At 39.8% G+C, this 16,400-nt stretch overlaps 3 protein-coding genes across 4 annotated transcripts; 1 reads left to right on the top strand and 2 right to left on the bottom strand.

Moving 5' to 3' along the window:
* Positions 1-1,465: 1,465 nt before the first annotated feature.
* LOC311045467 (DET1- and DDB1-associated protein 1-like) lies at positions 1,466-5,194 on the bottom strand. The gene is made up of 5 exons (XM_084057343.1): positions 4,885-5,194; positions 4,005-4,085; positions 3,684-3,735; positions 3,226-3,287; positions 1,466-2,923 (listed from the first exon to the last, which is right to left on the bottom strand). The coding sequence occupies exons 1-5, from the start codon at positions 4,891-4,893 to the stop codon at positions 2,819-2,821; spliced, it is 309 nt and encodes a 102-aa protein (XP_083913469.1). The 5' UTR covers positions 4,894-5,194; the 3' UTR covers positions 1,466-2,818.
* A 1,709-nt stretch (positions 5,195-6,903) lies between these two features.
* On the bottom strand, positions 6,904-7,919 carry mrpl34 (mitochondrial ribosomal protein L34). Its single transcript, XM_084057039.1, has 2 exons — positions 7,770-7,919; positions 6,904-7,391 (listed from the first exon to the last, which is right to left on the bottom strand). The coding sequence occupies exons 1-2, from the start codon at positions 7,823-7,825 to the stop codon at positions 7,082-7,084; spliced, it is 366 nt and encodes a 121-aa protein (XP_083913165.1). The 5' UTR covers positions 7,826-7,919; the 3' UTR covers positions 6,904-7,081.
* Positions 7,920-9,216: 1,297 nt separating this feature from the next.
* Positions 9,217-15,856, top strand: abhd8a (abhydrolase domain containing 8a). 2 transcript variants are annotated; one of them, XM_084057838.1, is made up of 5 exons: positions 9,217-9,375; positions 12,707-13,533; positions 13,773-13,943; positions 14,143-14,359; positions 14,635-15,856. In XM_084057838.1, exons 2-5 carry the CDS (start codon positions 12,716-12,718, stop codon positions 14,845-14,847), a joined length of 1,419 nt encoding a protein of 472 aa, XP_083913964.1. In that variant the 5' UTR covers positions 9,217-9,375; positions 12,707-12,715; the 3' UTR covers positions 14,848-15,856. The 2 variants fall into 2 exon arrangements, with proteins under 2 accessions (XP_083913964.1, XP_083913965.1); XM_084057839.1 differs by lacking the exon at positions 9,217-9,375 and adding an exon at positions 12,184-12,253.
* The last annotated feature ends 544 nt before the right edge of the window (positions 15,857-16,400 follow it).

Below are 16,400 nucleotides of genomic sequence, written 5' to 3'. Positions count from 1 at the left end.
TAATGATTGGCCATGGCAAAAAATATAGTTGATAGTTTTGTAGGTATTGTATGAACTAAAGAAAAAAAGTGAAAATAGCCGATCTACAAGTTCACATTGCAGATCGGCTATTTTCACGATTTTAAAATAATAAAGGAACCATTTTGGACAAAGGTTTCCACCCGACAGCAACGATAGTGTGTATGACCAGGGTTCGATTTGTAGGGGCGGGGGCAGGAGGACATTTTCTTCTGCCATTTTACCCATTTTTTAAATAAAAGGGCTGCCAGGGTGAATATAGTTAACATACCGCACATTTTAACAACTTTGTTAGTCATACTGTCTATGACTGTGTTAGTCATACGGTGTAACTTTTTCAGTTAAACAAAAGCTATTTTTAGGGTCTTTCACTGGTCCAATTTTTCAATAACGATTACACATACATTAGTTTTTTGACAACTTCTCTAAAGCATATAAACCACCAGCCAGTGTTTGCCCCAGACACTCACGCCAAAATGACAGAGGCACTGGAAGTGTATTTATGTATGTATTCTTCTGACAACTTGTTGCGTTCCACCTCAGGCGTTAGGACCCTACAGCATTCCTTTTTGTGCAGTACTTGATGTAGACAAACGCTGTAATGACAACGGAGCTACGAGAGGTGTCACCAAAGACTACTAAAATGAATGTTACACAGTGGGACTTTAAATTGTGATATAATCAAACATAAATATCAAACATCAGTCTACATTTCCCAAACATAAATCCATGTATTTAAGTCTGACCAACACAAAATCAATTAATGAACAGAGGGGGGGATGAAGAAAGCGTAATTCCTAATTCCTCCCCCATAACCGCGAGCAAATCGAACCCTGTGTATATGGTCTATCTCTATACTGACTGAACCTGCTCAGTTTGCCAGGTTCTTTTTTCCCCCATATGTGCAACATTTGATGCCTCAAATTGCAGACAGACTTCAATGAGTGAAGCGATGCCAAAACCAGATTAGAGAGCCTTTAAAATAAAATATGGCTGCCTCAGAGGATGTCCTTGATGCAATATCACCTGATAAAGGGCCAGAACAAGCAAACCTTACATACTGTACAAATATACAAACTTTGGAAAGTTATTGTGAATAAAATTCACCAACTTCACAAGTAGCAGCAGAAAGAGAGACTCCGTTTTTTCCCCATGTTCCAGCGGCAGCCATCCATCAAATAAACACAAATGTGCTTGTCCTCATTAAACATCATGCCTTATCTGGATGACTAATTCAAACAAATTTGAATGGCACATTTATGACAAGTTTGCACAATTGAACTACATGTTCACCAAATGAGTTCCAATATAGCTACTACTGTCACCAGTCAGTCTCACCAGTCTAGTGAGCATCTCCACACAGCAAACTTATTTTTACACAATATTGGATGTGACAGCCTTGCACTTCAGGAGATGCAAGCACTGCAGAACTGATGCACGCAAAGCATTCAACATCATGCTTTATATTGCTACAAAATAGATAGGTCATACAAAAACATTTTGCATCATCTGGTAAGTCTGTATTGGCCTAAATGTGTCCTAAGTTGAAGGAGACGCTAGATCCACACAAATTAAGATCATATACATTTCTTCACACCGTAAACCAATGGAGCACTCTATGATGTGGTCAAAAAACACTCACTTTCACTTTAAGGCATTAACTCATCGATCACTCAACTGAAGGGAGAGAACATAACATTTCCTTTGGGACGTAAGTCTTATAGCACAACACAGTCCACAACAATAACCTGAGTTCCTAATTACATCAATGGAGTTGACATCTTGGCATTTTCATTTCCATGAGGACAACTTCATGCTGGGTGATCTAAGAAGGGATCGCAATGACCACCACGTAAATGCATGTCATCACATTTCAAAACCAAAAAACTCCTAATGGAGAGTAAACCACAATAAGGTGGCATGCAACTTAATTACATGGACTTAACATAAAACATGCATATCTTGAGTGCCTGTATGAATTAATATACCTGTAGACCGCTCAACAGCACTAAGGAGCACTGAACGTACATGAAAAAAAAAACATGTTTGAGAACAAATCAATGTAAACCAGATAGGAGTGAAAATGTAGGCATTTTTGGTGTATGTTCATTACCCATGCCAAGTTACAGAAATTACAAAGTACGGATGCTTAAGCAGATGTGTGGTCAGGGTTTGCTGCATCAGGAAAGGCAGGAACTCTCTACTGAAAGTGAATGTGAGAGATGTGCACAAAAAGTATGGACTGTAGATTAAAGAAAGAAATGTCTGCTAAGGCAGAAATTATAATTGTGACATTAACCATTTAAAACCTATATATATTTTTTTGAACAGGGTCGCCCAGGGGCCTGTAATGGGCCCCCTTCTTATTTCCCCACTACATCAAATCTCCTCGCTAGAAATAGTGTTGCAAGCTTGTAGGTCTGATATTTTTGCCAAATGTTTGCCTATTTCTGCTGAATGTTCACCTATTATGACATGCCCAGAATAGGGATGCTAGGGTTCATGTGGTTAAAGCCCAATTTATACTTCATTGTACAACAGTGTTGCTCACCAAAAGAGTATACTATAAATTAGGCTTAAGATGATACGAACATGTCTTCTTCACTGAATTCATTGTTGAGTCATAGCAGCAGTGTTCTACACCGCCTGCATTACAGTATCTTTCCTCATGTGCTTCGTGTCAAGGCTTCTGCTTTGCAAACATATATTCTGCATCTGCGTTTGAGTTAAGGAGTGAGCGTGCCTGTTGCCTGTGTGTGCGCATGTCAGTGTGTTAGTCCGTCTTTGTTGGATGAGTGCTCTACGAGTCCTCATTCAGCTCCCGACTATCAGTCCTGGCAATCTTTCGTGGAGGTGCGGCATTCTCTCCTTCAGCCTGCTCCTGTTCTCGCTTTTTGGCTGCATTCTGAGGGTCAAAAATCAGAACGATGTTCAATTGTAAAAGCAGTGGTTGTCATCTGTACAATCAAACAGAATGCAACAGGCCTCATGTCCAACGTACTTGTAATGACATTAATGCAATTATGGAAACTAACATTTTTAAACGTATACTAAACCATTGAAAAAGAGTCAATACTCACACTAATCTATTATAATGATATCTCTAATCTATGCAGAAATAAATTCAATGGGGAAAAATTACCAATTTTAACTTAATTATTTGTGTACAACATTTTACATGACATCCAATGAGAAGAAGTCCTTTACCTTCTTATCCCATTGCTGATGAAGATATCGCAATAAGATGTTTGTCTTCTCTGTGACTATAACTGAGGAGAAACACAAAAACATTAACAGATCGATTAATCAGATTACAATTTAGGCATTTAGTGGACGCTCTTATCCAGAGCGACTAACTAACAATCTCAGAACATTTACTGAGCAATGAAAAAGGGCAGACAAAGAGGGAAGGCTGCAGCTTATTGCCCTATTTACCCCAGAGTTAACGGATCATATAATGTGTACACCTACACTCAGGGATAAGATGTCGAGAGAAATTACAATGACAAAGTGACATAATATCTGTGACATTGAGACCCTTAACAGGGTCACAGAATGAGTTATTGTTTTTGCCATTGTGGCATTATACTCCAGTTTCTTGCTTCACCAAGATGATTTAATGTAGCTCACCTGCCTTATAACATCCTCAACCTTGAGACACTTACTCTGTTCTGAAGGATAATCCCGAGTTGGAAGATACACTGATGGCCGGCGATTCTACATAAATAAATAATGAAACAAACAAAAAAAGAAAGGGGGTGGGGGTTAGTTGGGGTCAAGACAGATATAATTGTGACTCACAGGGGGTTGACAATAACTTTTTGAGGCATTTGTCATTTGTCTGGGCAAAAAAAAAGTCATTTTACATGTAATGTATTTACTTTTCTTGCATTTTCTTTATTATTTGCTAAGTTGCCTCGAATCATTCCAGGCACAGGCCCACAGCCTACATCAAGATGTAACTTTGGAAACACAAGAACACTTACCGAAGCTTTACACACAGAGTCTGCGTGGAATCTGCTGAAGTTGCTTTTGTTGTAGACAGGTAGCCCTCTCAAGAAATCTGCCTGTTAATGACAAGGAACGTCAACAGCTCGGTCCACTAAACTTGATCATGTACGTTAAGTGATAAATAAAAGGTGTATTTAACAGGCGCTAATGACAGCAATATAGGAGTCAAGAAGACATAATGCAAACCCTCTCCCCCACTTCATAAATGCACATAACACGCAAGTGATTATCCCAGAGTGTGTGAACGGACACATGGCTTTAATCAATGTACTTGTAGCTAAGTAAGTACAATTTGAGGTATTCTTTACTTAACTTCGAATTTTCAATACTTTTACTTCTACTCCACTACATCTCAGAGGCAAGGATTGTACTTTAACTCCACTACAATTATTTGAAAACTTTAGTAACTAGTTAGTAGTTACTTTGCAGACATAAGTGATTATATTATAGAACATTAACCACTTCCCAGCCCCATTTTATACCTAAGCTAATTGAAAATAGCCAATCTACAAGCTTTGTGAGCTTGTAGATCTGCTATTTTCAAACATTTTAGCACTTTTGGTACTTTAAGTACATTTTGATGCCAATACCTTTGTACTTTTACTCAAGTAACATTTTGAACACAGGCCTTTTACTTGTAACAAGAGTATTTGTATATTGTGGTATTGTTACTTTTACTTAAGTAAAATATCAGAGTACTTCTTCCACCACCGGCTTTAATAAATGTAAACAAACCAGCAGTTAGCAGTTAACCACCACTGCCACAGGAAAGAAAGCCATTACTGCTTACTACAAAACGTACCGATGATTAGAAGAAACTTCCATATTATATAGTAATAGCCAATTATACATTACCTTATCCATATTGATCTTGGTTAAGCTCCTTGGTAAAGTAATGAGAGCTGAAAGGAACGGTCGCTAACGGCTCGCCGCTACTAGCTAAACGTTGTCGTCCAAAAAATGCGTTGTTTACCAATTCCGATTCTTGGGTTTGTAACAATAAATGCTCCAGATATTCGTTTGATATTTATCACATTCTCTTATCACTCAAAAACACTGTCATCGCAGCTCGTTAAATCGTCCAATTAGTTGCCACAAATGCTCAAGGTTCTTTCCTCTCTCTGTCTTGATGCTCCTCTTCCACATCTACTCCATCTTTGTTGTTCGTCCGTGTGGGCAGAGTTGCCAGATTGTGTGAAAGAAATAAGAATAAGTTTTTAGGCCTAAGGCCTAAAACAAGCCCAAAAGAAGCGACTAGGCTACATGAGCACTTTAAACCTATGCGTAGTACAATGGCTATTTGAAAATAGCCGATCTACAAGCTCACAATGCATTGCATTCATGACGCGTTGTGAGCTTGTAGATCGGCTATTTTATTTTAAAAGACCTTGAAAAGAAAAAATGAAATAAGATTTGGAATATATTTGGGGTGGGATCTGGGGTGTCCGGTCATACATTAATTTGACATGCACATGTTTGAGGACTGTTAAATCAATAACAAAAAAAATGTAATTAAAAAAATCAACAACACTTAAAAACAAGCCAAAAAAACGCAACTACTAATATTTACAAGCCACAAGTTGCTTATAAAAAGCGGACATGGCAACCCTGAATGTGGGCGGTAACCTTCAGCTGATCCAACGACACCATTGGTTGATGACTGGTAAACACGTCCAGGAAGACTGCTCATTGGCGAGCAAGTAAAGGCCAACCCTCCAATACACGGAGGGGGCGGGGCTTATCCAAAGCATGGAAACCTCTTCCTACTGTCATCCTAAAAAGGTCCGGTTACCCGGACTGTAGTAATCTCCACGGATACAGGATAGGTGGGCACTTAGGGACATCTGGGCACCTCGATGTATAATTGGCTATTTTTTCAAAATGTTAAAAATTGAAATATTTCAAAAATGGTCCTCAGTAATGTGAAGTATATAATGTGAACATGGACGGTACATTATCAGACTTCATTTTATCATTCAACTTCATGTCTATGCCCCAAAATGACTCAAAATACAGGTTTTGTATCAATTGTAGAAATATTAGACGTTAATTGTCTAATGTTTAAGCATGTTCTAATCATGAATAGTTTACTTAAAACATTTTCCAGATATTTCATGTTTTAAACCTTTTGGGAAAAATAGCCAATTTAACACAGAGGTGCCCACTGTCCTGTTACCACCTCCACTGTCTCACTCTGGCCTAGAAACAATCCAATTCCATTCTTTATTTAATACCCAGGTGTGGGTGCTACAGACTGAAGTTAAGGTGTCTTCAAGAGAAAATCCAGCAGTTGTTGATAAAATGGTGTGGCTTTCAGAAGCAGAATCATCTTTACTGTCACATCACAGGTTTACAGGTGTAAAAGGTGGGTGAAATTAGTTTTATTATTTCCGTGTGTGTGTGTGTGTGTGTGTGTGTGTGTGTGTGTGTGTGTGTGTGTGTGTGTGTGTATATATATATATATATATATATATATATATACTTTACTACTATTATACCTTTTTTTCTCTTATTCTTATCCACCCAGCATAAAATGCTGCTACAGACTAAAACATAAATACATTGGTGAAATTGAGGCACTGTCCATGTCTTTTTATTTTGTTGGTGAGTGCTACCACATTGTATTCTGAGTCTTTTGCTATAGACATTATTTTATGTGTAGGCTATGTATAAACACCTTGAACCTTGCATTAAATGTCATAAAGTTCCATGACATAGTCTGTTTGACTCAAACATGACATTGACTTATATTAATATTCTAACTTTGGAAAATATCTTCTTATTACAACTGATTAACAACAGATGAATTAACAATTTTCCCTTTAAATGAAATAGAAGTGGGATCTTTATTCAAAAACAGCTGAGACACAAGGACAACTTTGCAAGCTTATTTTACTTGACATACAGTATCCTACAAGAAATCAAATGCCACTGAAATTATAATAATACATTTTTGGCCAGGTTGGTGAATACCTCCACAGCCAGTATTTCTGTTTTCATTGCCAAGTCTTAAGAGGATCAACAGAGAAAAGGTAATTCCCATTTGGCACTCTCAGTGCGAGAGAGATTTTCTTCCCTTCAACATGCGGCGCAGAAGGACCTCGATGCCTCCCTTGGTACTGAGTCTTTTGACCCAGCCATGGGTCCTGATCCGTTTGATGTTCTTGGGCTGGTACTCTGTGCCTCTCTTCTTCGTCCGTACCTGTTGGTAGTGCCATGGAAGCTGCTGGAACACCCCTGTACGCTCAGTCTGCGACAGGAGTGGTGCACATCTGGAAATCTGAGGTTCTGGGGCAGCTCTGGATAGAACCCAGCTGTTGAGAAGTCTATGGTGGGAAGCACCACCGTTTTGAGTAACAGTGCTGATGAGAGAACATGGCATATATAAATAGTATTAGTTGCTATGCTTAATAGCTCAACAGCAGTCTGTATGTAAAACTCTGTTTTGACAACACAGGCAAGGCTTTGAAAGAGAATGTTGCATTTACATCATTCTCATTCACACACACACACACACACACACACACACACACACACACACACACACACACACACACACACACACACACACACACACACACACACACACACACACACACACACACACACACACACACACACACACACACACACACACACTAGATGGGTCTCTTTGGTAACTTAGCATAGCATCTTAGGCTAGCCGGCTAGCCACATACATTGCTAGCCTTTCTAACATGCGATTCGATTGATATAATTACCTGCTTAAAGGTGTCACTCCACGTAATCGCAGTAGAGAATTCCGTATAACATTCATTTTGGATTTGATTTATTTTTAAAAAGGTGTATTTACAAAAAATATCACTGCCATGGACACAGCATGAAAGTCACAGGATTTCCCAGGCACCCTCAATACATGAGGCATTGTGATTGGCTCGGAAATGTCGGCCAATAGAATCGCTCTTTACTGAAACGCAGCAGGCGAGCTCTTATGGGTTAACTCTATGGTTATAATATATCTATTATGATCTCTAGTACACACAGAGGAGAAAAGTTCCACATTATGGTTTTATTTCTCTTTTACTGGGTCCAATTATTTAATATATACCTACATGTACATTATCACTCTGCGAGCAGTGGTGTAAAGTAAGTACATTATTACTCAAGTAGGCCTACTGTACTTAGTACAATTTTTAGGTATTTTTTTTACTTTACTTAAGTATTTCCAGTTTGCAATACTACTCCACATCCCAGAGGCAATTATACATTTACTCCACTACAATTATTTGAAAACTTTAGTTAGTTGTAGATTTGTATTTATTATTATTACAAAATATAAATGAACCACTTCAGTTCAGCCTCATACTAACTATAAGCTACTTCGACTATTTGAAAATAGCCAAGCTCACAATGGGTCGCGATGCAACTGTGAGCTTGTAGATCGGCTATTTTCAAAAGATTTTAATACATTTTCATTACATGTCATGTAATTAAGAATTAAGAATAATAATCACGGATTAGTAACATATTGTAATTAGAGTAGGAAGAGAATTCTGAAAGACCAGTCTTGACCACCTGCTACCGTTCCCAATGCCATTATAACATAAATGGGTTCTCTCTCCTGATTGGGTGAAATTGGCATTGGAAAATGTATTTTCTGTTTACTAAAGAGCTGGAGAGACAGGGAGACCCATGTTACTGAACAAACATCAGAGTAGCCTATAGAGCCTTCACTTTTTAACCAAACAAAACAACTTTTTTTTTGTATTAATAAAAAAATTGAGCCTGCATGGCGGGTTAGGCCAACTACAGAGTACCTACATTTTTCCGCGCACGCACACGCACACACGCACGCGCGCGCGCGGGGAGAGAGAGAGAGAGAGAGAGAGAGAGAGACGTTCATCTCTCAGCCTTAGCAACAGGGATACAAGACTCTCCTATTGGCCCCTGCTTGTCCTCGATTGGTCCTCTATTGGTCATCTTCATTGCCACTCAGCAGACAGGAGAACACTGTGGATGCAGATACAAGGGCAAAAGGGTTGGGGACAATCTCACTAGGATGCGCAATAACAGTGCATGCTGATGGAGAGGAATGCATGTTTGTAGCCAGTGGGATGATTTTATTTAAATGCAAGTAGTGCACTGGTGTTTTAATATAAATTCAAGCCTTGCTTCACGTTTTATTTTCAATCTAATGATGCTAATTAACAGCCAGTAATTACCACCCCATCTAGCGTAAAACGGAGCCTACGCTGTTGCTGTGTTGCAGCAAATGCAACATTTTTCTCAATGCAGTTTCAGCGGCCCTTGACTGTGGAATATTTGATGCACATCTCTACTCGCCCATAAACGACAACAACCTTGCAGGTAAGGAATCGATTTCGCTGTCATTTTGTTGTTTATGAGCTTGATCTAGCCATTATGCATCAGCACAGGTAAACAATGCATGAAAGATGCATGAGTAGTTTTTGTCTTCAGAATATCAAATTATTAGACATGTAATTTGATAATGCATCGACCTTGTTCTTGCAGTCCAATTACCCCTGCCTTTATAGCTCTACATTTTTACCAAATGGTAGATAACCTGTTTATCTTGAATTCCTAATTTGTTAAATTGTTTAATCTTTATGCAATTGGAATGCTAGGGTAAACAAAATAGTTAGCTATTCTATCTGTCATAAAAAGTGACATAGGCTACCCCAATAGATGTTTTAAATCAAAGCCAGTACCACCATCACCTGCAAAATACCATTATCTGCAAAATATGAATGGAGGAATCCTCTGTAATGTAAAGTACATTTTGCACAGTTATTGCATGGGCAGTTCAGCTCTTAAAATGTGTATCTGCATTTGCCATAGGCCTACTACACTACAACGCTGTGCAAAACAGTGTAGGCCTTGCAGGTGGAAATGTAGAGCAGCACTGCACACTGTGTACCAAATGTGGGCTATAGGCTACTTGAAGCCCAGCTTATCAACCTAATTCTGCATTGCAGGCCAGAAAATAAAATGGCTGAATTACATTAGAACAACTTGACTTTGAGGTGAGGGAATTCTGGTATATTTGTATATATTCAAATCCCATTTAGAGAGGGAAGAGAGATGTTGTTTTGATGAGCAGAACCTGCAGTAATGTTCATGGTCATGTGGTGTGCGTAGCTAGGTCAGAATCATCCAAACATTGAAGCAAGGATAGACTGGCTTGATGTGCATTACTGTGCACCTTATTATGGAAAATGCTGTGAAGTAAAACACGCTACTGTCCAAATACAATTAGATACAACAGAAATTATATTTAACAGATTGGCATTCTAGCAATTCCATAACACTCCTAGAGACCTTGCTTAGCAGTCCCTCTGCCCATTCAATACACATGTACAGTATATAAGCCGACATATAGGCCTATACGTACATAAAATAGGCCTATATACGAGTTGAACCTACTGTACATAGGTTAAACCTTTTATGTATTTCACTGCAGTGTGATGGCTGTGGAACACAACATTATGGCTGTTTTGTATACACAGTCAAATCCGGAGTGTTACATACATTTCATCATAGTTTCAAGCACTTTTTTGTTTAGTTCGCAGTTTTATGTGATTTTATGCTTTCATGCTGAATGTCTTGTAGACTGACAAGACACTGGCACCTGGCAGGGTGTGTGCGACATAGGCTTCTGGTTTTCTCTCCATGTTGATTACAACTCAGCCCCTTGTTGAAACAGGATAATGATGCACTGACCATATGACCGCTACCAGAATCCACCCCAACCCTCACCCCATCATGTTTCTTCCTCCCACAACCCTCACCCATCATCATCTCTCTCCCTCCCCCTATCCCTCATCCCATCATGTCTTCCCCTCTCTTTTGTATTCTCCCTTTCTTTTTCTGTCTGTTTCTGTCTCTTCTTTTTTCGTAGTTCCTGGCCTCTTTCCATCACTGATCATTTAGCCCTTTTAAGACATTAATGGACTCCCCTGTGTAGGCGATGTGGAGATACAGTGAGCAGCACCTCACGGAGAGGAAGGTTAATGCCCAGATCAATGCCTTCATCCCTTTTAACCTCACTGCCAGCCATGATCTGTATAAAGAATATCGTTCATTACCTTGCTTTGGCCACAATGTTGTAGATGTTGAGTTTGACTGTGACGAAGCAGAATAATTGCTTCTGCATCTCATTACCTTAACAAACCTTTAACAATTTGCCTGGGGAGCTGGCACCAGTACCAGTGTACTGCTGCCAGCGTAATGTGGAAGGCATTCATCCTGGGTGACTATTGTAATTAACAACCCAAATTAAACCGTTAGAGATCACTAGCAGGATGCAGTGTGGTATTAATAATTTAGAGCCTTCTTCCACTTATTTTTTTGAATTATGGATAAATCTGGGGGTTCAACGAGGATATATGATTTGGGAGGAGGGGATCACTGAAAGCTTTGTCTTCCCCCTACCAGCGAGACCAAACATCTGACTGCTGCCTGGACTATATTGGAATCTTTTTTTAATGGCAAATGAATATGCACAAATACACCATTTGTTGCCATATTAAATGGATAGATTAAATGGTGGACGTAAAACAGCAAATCTTTCATATCTTTTCATTTACGTACATATACTAGGACTAGGTATTAGGTACTGTATATTGGTGTGTGGTGTTATAGCATCTGTCTTCTGCTGAAGTTTGTTTTGTTAGCAGCTTGCACCTGGCCTTTATCTAATCATGTTTAGCGGTTGAGTGGTTTAAACATCCTAAGAATCTATAATAAGTATGGGTGTAAATGTATGTACATCAGTGTTAATGGGATGTGCATGTAACTATGAGCAAGGCATATAAACAAGTTATGCCTCCCAATTTAGATATGACATTTCCTGTTCTGTTTCCCTGTGATAATCAGAGTACAGAGAGATATATGAAACTATTTGCCCAAGTGCCAAACCCTGCCTGAGTCATGACTGGACACAAATACTGTAACAGCAGTCTTCACAGAGCTTTGCAAACCGATCTATTGCTACTTTACAGTGTAATGTATATACATTATACTGGAATGAACCAAGTCATGTGCCACTCAGTCTATTTATACACAAAGAGACTAGCCATGTTGGAAAGAGACGTGGCTATTTATAGATAGTATCAGTAATGTGAATGGACTCAGACCTATTGCCACTGAATGGACTTATGAAAGGTTATTGTGTTATTGTTGTCTGTCTATGGGTTGATTTTGATTAAGCTGCTTTTCAACCAAGGTGAGTTACGCTGTGAGTGAAAGGAGATTGATGTTGTTTGATATTGAGTAGTCTTTGTTAATGATATTGACAGCAAAAAGGTCTGTTCGGCTTCAGGCATTTACCTCTGATTTTGATGGGACAACATGCTTTGCGGATGAAGACGACCACCCTAGTGGGTTCATTTTCACACTGTGGTTGTCATAGAGTTTTGAAAGGATTACTAACAAGAAGGGAAACAATGAGGATTAAAAATGTGTTTTACTGATGTCAAGCAGATAATCACACTTTAGCAGATTGTTTCCCATCATGTCACAACATTGTCAATATTCTGTGTTTGTGGTGGACTTTGTTTTTATACACATACATAGCTGAAATGTTTCATTTCAAAGAAGTTTGGTGAAAAGACATTTCTGTGTTTCTGTATCATGTTGTTTGCAGATTTCCCTCATTGCCTGTGCTTTGTCATTGCAGGTGAGCACCATGCTGACCAGCATCGCTGAGGGTATCCTGTGCTGCTTAACTGGGAAGGCTGCCAGCCTGGTCTTGCCCCTGGACTCCTCTGAACCCTCTGATGGCTTCGAGTTTGTTGAAGTCAAGCCCGGACGAGTCCTGCGCGTGCGTCATATTATTCCCGAGCGTCCGCCTGTAGTAACGGAAGACCAAGTGTCAGGGAAGGAGAGCTGTGAGTCTCAGGGTGACGACAGGCCTGAGGATTCTAAAGACAATAATAAGAGCACCGGTGGTAGCAGTGTGCACTGCAAGAGGAAGATCACCGTCTACCGCAATGGCCAGCTGGTGATTGATAACCTGGGTGACGTGCTGCACTCCGAGATCCTGCAGGGTCAGGACGGAGACTTGGAGCCCTGCAGCACCGTGGAGGTGGAGCTGGCTGACTACCGGGAACTGGCGTCTTCTCCTGACCCTGTACCACCCACCGTTCCTCCAGCCTCCGGGGAGCAGAAGCCCGCCCCACCCCCTCGGCGCCGTCGTCGCAAGCCAAAGCGCACAGTGCTCATTGACTCCAAAAGGGAGATCACCAGTTGCAAAGGCACACACTCTGATGTGGCGCTGTTCTTCGTGCATGGCGTGGGTGGCTCTCTGGACATCTGGGGCAGCCAGCTGGACTTCTTCTCCCGTCTGGGCTATGAAGTCATCGCGCCAGACCTGGCGGGACATGGGGCCAGCACTGGCCCACAGATCGCCGCAGCGTACACTTTCTATGCCCTGGCAGAGGACCTGCGCGCCATCTTTACGAGATATGCACGCAAACGCAACATTCTAATTGGTCACTCATATGGGTGAGTCTTTTTAGTCTAACATGGAATTTCTGTTAAACATATTCACAATTGATTTATCACTTTTGTAAATTGAAGCATTTCTGTGTTCACTATAATCAGTTAGTAATGGCTAATAATAGATTTGCTCCCAAAACCTCCAAACACAATTAAAATTTCCCTCCTCAATTTAAACCAAAAACTAAATTGTGATTCTTCCTATGCTAAATGTTAACATGTTCAACCCATCTTATGTCTCCCAGGGTGTCATTCTGCACCTTCCTGGCCCATGAATATCCTGACCTTGTCCATAAGGTGGTGATGATTAATGGAGGGGGTCCCACAGCTCTGGAGCCCAGTCTCTGCTCTATCTTCCAGCTACCTTCTTGTGTTCTTCACTGTCTGTCCCCCTGTCTGGCCTGGAGCTTCCTAAAGTAAGACCTGAGACTGGACTGTGTAAAAATGAACTCTTAAATCTAGAACAGAACAAAGTAACTTCCCTCACCACAAGCCTAACAAAACAACATTGTAGTAGTGCAGAATGTACACTAAAAATTGCTTTACATTAGCATCAATTACCTAAGTGTTATATTTGACATCTAAAATGCATGCAAACCCTCTCTCTGTCCACAGAGCTGGTTTTGCCCGTCAAGGTGCCAAAGAGAAGCAGCTGCTAAAGCAGGGCAATGCCTTTAATGTGTCGCCATTTGTTTTACGTGCCATGATGAGTGGGCAGTACTGGCCCGAGGGGGACGAGGTGTACCATGCTGAGCTCACCGTGCCCATCCTGCTGGTGCATGGCATGTGTGACAAGTTTGTTCCCATGGATGAGGACCAGCGCATGGCAGAGGTACCACATGATGGATCCAGAACAGATACAAAAAATCATCAAATGCAATATTGATACAAAAGCTACTTGTAATAGACTTACATTTATTTTAGGGAATTGCATTTAATTTGTGGTAAAACCAAAGAGGTGGTTCATACATTTATATTGAATTCAAAATAGTGGGGGAAGCATACTGTGATGACTGCAAATATATTCACTGTTTTATGTGACGTGTCACATAATGTCATTTTAATCCTACCAATTGTGTTATACAAACAATACTTTTGTTTTTGTAGATTCTCCTGTTTGCCTTCCTGAAAGTAATCGAGGAGGGGAGCCATATGGTCATGATGGAGTGCCCGGATATGGTCAATACCCTGCTGCATGAATTCTTCTTATGGGAGCCTGACATGTCCAAAAAGGACAGTGCCAAAATAGACACAGAGAAGAGCACTAATGTCAATGGCACTATTCAGACGCTGAGAGTACACAAGTCCTTGGACAAATAACCTGTAAGGAGTTACTTGCTTCATGGTTGAGTCAATTAGAGGGCCTGCCTTTTGACGGGTAAGTTCTTAAGGCTGTTTCCGGGCTGAGGGCTGTAGATGAAGCCACATCCAGGATGTGTGCAGCTGCTGGTGTTTCAAGATAAAGAGGGACTACAATAAAGAAGCAGGGAGAAACTTACCAGAGAAAATGTGAAGAAGAGGGGACCAGTTACAAAAACGGAGACTACTTGTTTCTGTTTCTCTTTTTGACATGGTATCTGACTATCTGTGCTTCATCATGTGGTGTTTGTAAAATCACAAAGTAATGGGAGGTCCACAGGACAATGTCCATTTGTGATTATTGTGTGAACATGCTTTCTGAAGAATGGACCACTGACAAACCAAAGTGCAAAAGGCATAACGTACATAAAATAGTGTGAGAGTTTCCTTGTTTTCATCCAATAACACCTTCTGTAAAGTGCTACAGATCTTACCTGCCCTTGTGAAATGATCACTAACCTACCATCTTAGATGTTGTCAATGAAAAGGCACAGGGATACTTATGTAGTCAACAGAGGAATCATACAATGAGATTTTGCACATATTGATGGTGAAGATCAGAATATGAATTGTAGTTACACAAGTTGGTAATGATATTCTACAACCAAATACTGACTGGATGGTAGCGCGGAATTGGCAATTGTTTTGACATATATGCAGTATACTGGCTACAAAGAGGAGTTAAATCATATGCCTAGATGTAACAACCTCACCACACCGACATTTCTTTGTTGCTATGCCAAAGCAGAGGTGATTATAAAATATAAACTGTTCAACCATAATCCATTCACTTAATCATTTGTGCCCATACACTGTGTTCCTCATCAAGCTTGGTCACAGATATTGTGAGTAACAATGGATCATCTATGCACAAGTACTAGAAGATGGCCATTTAAAATTCTAAATCCTATAATACTAACTGTGTCTACTCTATGCAGTATATATAGTATTAACACTAATATAATATCATATATATATAATACTGAAAATATAAAATATCCTACTGAAAACGTAAAGCATTTTCCTCTTTTATTTATATATACTGTGTATATATATATATGTGTGTGTGTATAGATATATACACACACGTGTGTGTGTGTGTGTGTGTGTGTGTGTGTGTGTGAGTGTGTGTAACAGCAACTGCCATAGCAGATAAAACCACATGTTGTTTTATTAACAGTTGATGTTAGAACTCTGAACGTGATAAATGTATATGAAGAGCATACTCCCCTACTACCCTCCAGTCAACTATATTTATCTAACAGACAGTGTTACAAGAGAAAGCTCAACCTGGTATTTACTAAAAGACATTCGTTCATGAATGTTGTTTTGTCTCATAATGAGACAATGAGATAAGAGAGATTTTAAGTATGAAGCACAGTCAAATACAGTCCTTGATCTCTGTTGATAGCATGGCTTGTACTGTTTTTTTGTGTTTTTTTTCCTGGTGCAGCAAATTATAAGCAAATGGGTGGATTAAAAAAAGTATTTCTAATGCAGGAGCTCAAATATGA

Source organism: Gymnoscopelus microlampas (assembly GCF_963454915.1).
Source record: "Gymnoscopelus microlampas genome assembly, chromosome: 5".
Classification (NCBI taxonomy): Eukaryota; Metazoa; Chordata; class Actinopteri; order Myctophiformes; family Myctophidae; genus Gymnoscopelus; species Gymnoscopelus microlampas.
The sequence above is the reverse complement of the archived record's forward strand: the minus strand, read 5'-3'. Positions and strand labels throughout refer to the sequence as shown.

Bases quoted from the DNA above. Each gene is read 5' to 3' on its own strand.
- LOC311045467 (XM_084057343.1), bottom strand. The intron at 3,288-3,683 runs GTAAGTGTCTCA...GTTTCTCCTCAG, and splicing joins GGATTATCCTTCAGAACAGA to TTATAGTCACAGAGAAGACA. The intron at 2,924-3,225 runs GTAAAGGACTTC...TTTGACCCTCAG, and splicing joins ATCAGCAATGGGATAAGAAG to AATGCAGCCAAAAAGCGAGA.
- mrpl34 (XM_084057039.1), bottom strand. From the start codon at position 7,825: ATGAATGTTATACGGAATTCTCTACTGCGATTACGTGGAGTGACACCT. The intron at 7,392-7,769 runs GTAATTATATCA...TTCTCTCATCAG, and splicing joins GGAGTGACACCTTTAAGCAG to CACTGTTACTCAAAACGGTG.
- abhd8a (XM_084057838.1), top strand. From the start codon at position 12,716: ATGCTGACCAGCATCGCTGAGGGTATCCTGTGCTGCTTAACTGGGAAG. The intron at 13,534-13,772 runs GTGAGTCTTTTT...TATGTCTCCCAG, and splicing joins CTAATTGGTCACTCATATGG to GGTGTCATTCTGCACCTTCC. The intron at 14,360-14,634 runs GTACCACATGAT...TTGTTTTTGTAG, and splicing joins AGGACCAGCGCATGGCAGAG to ATTCTCCTGTTTGCCTTCCT.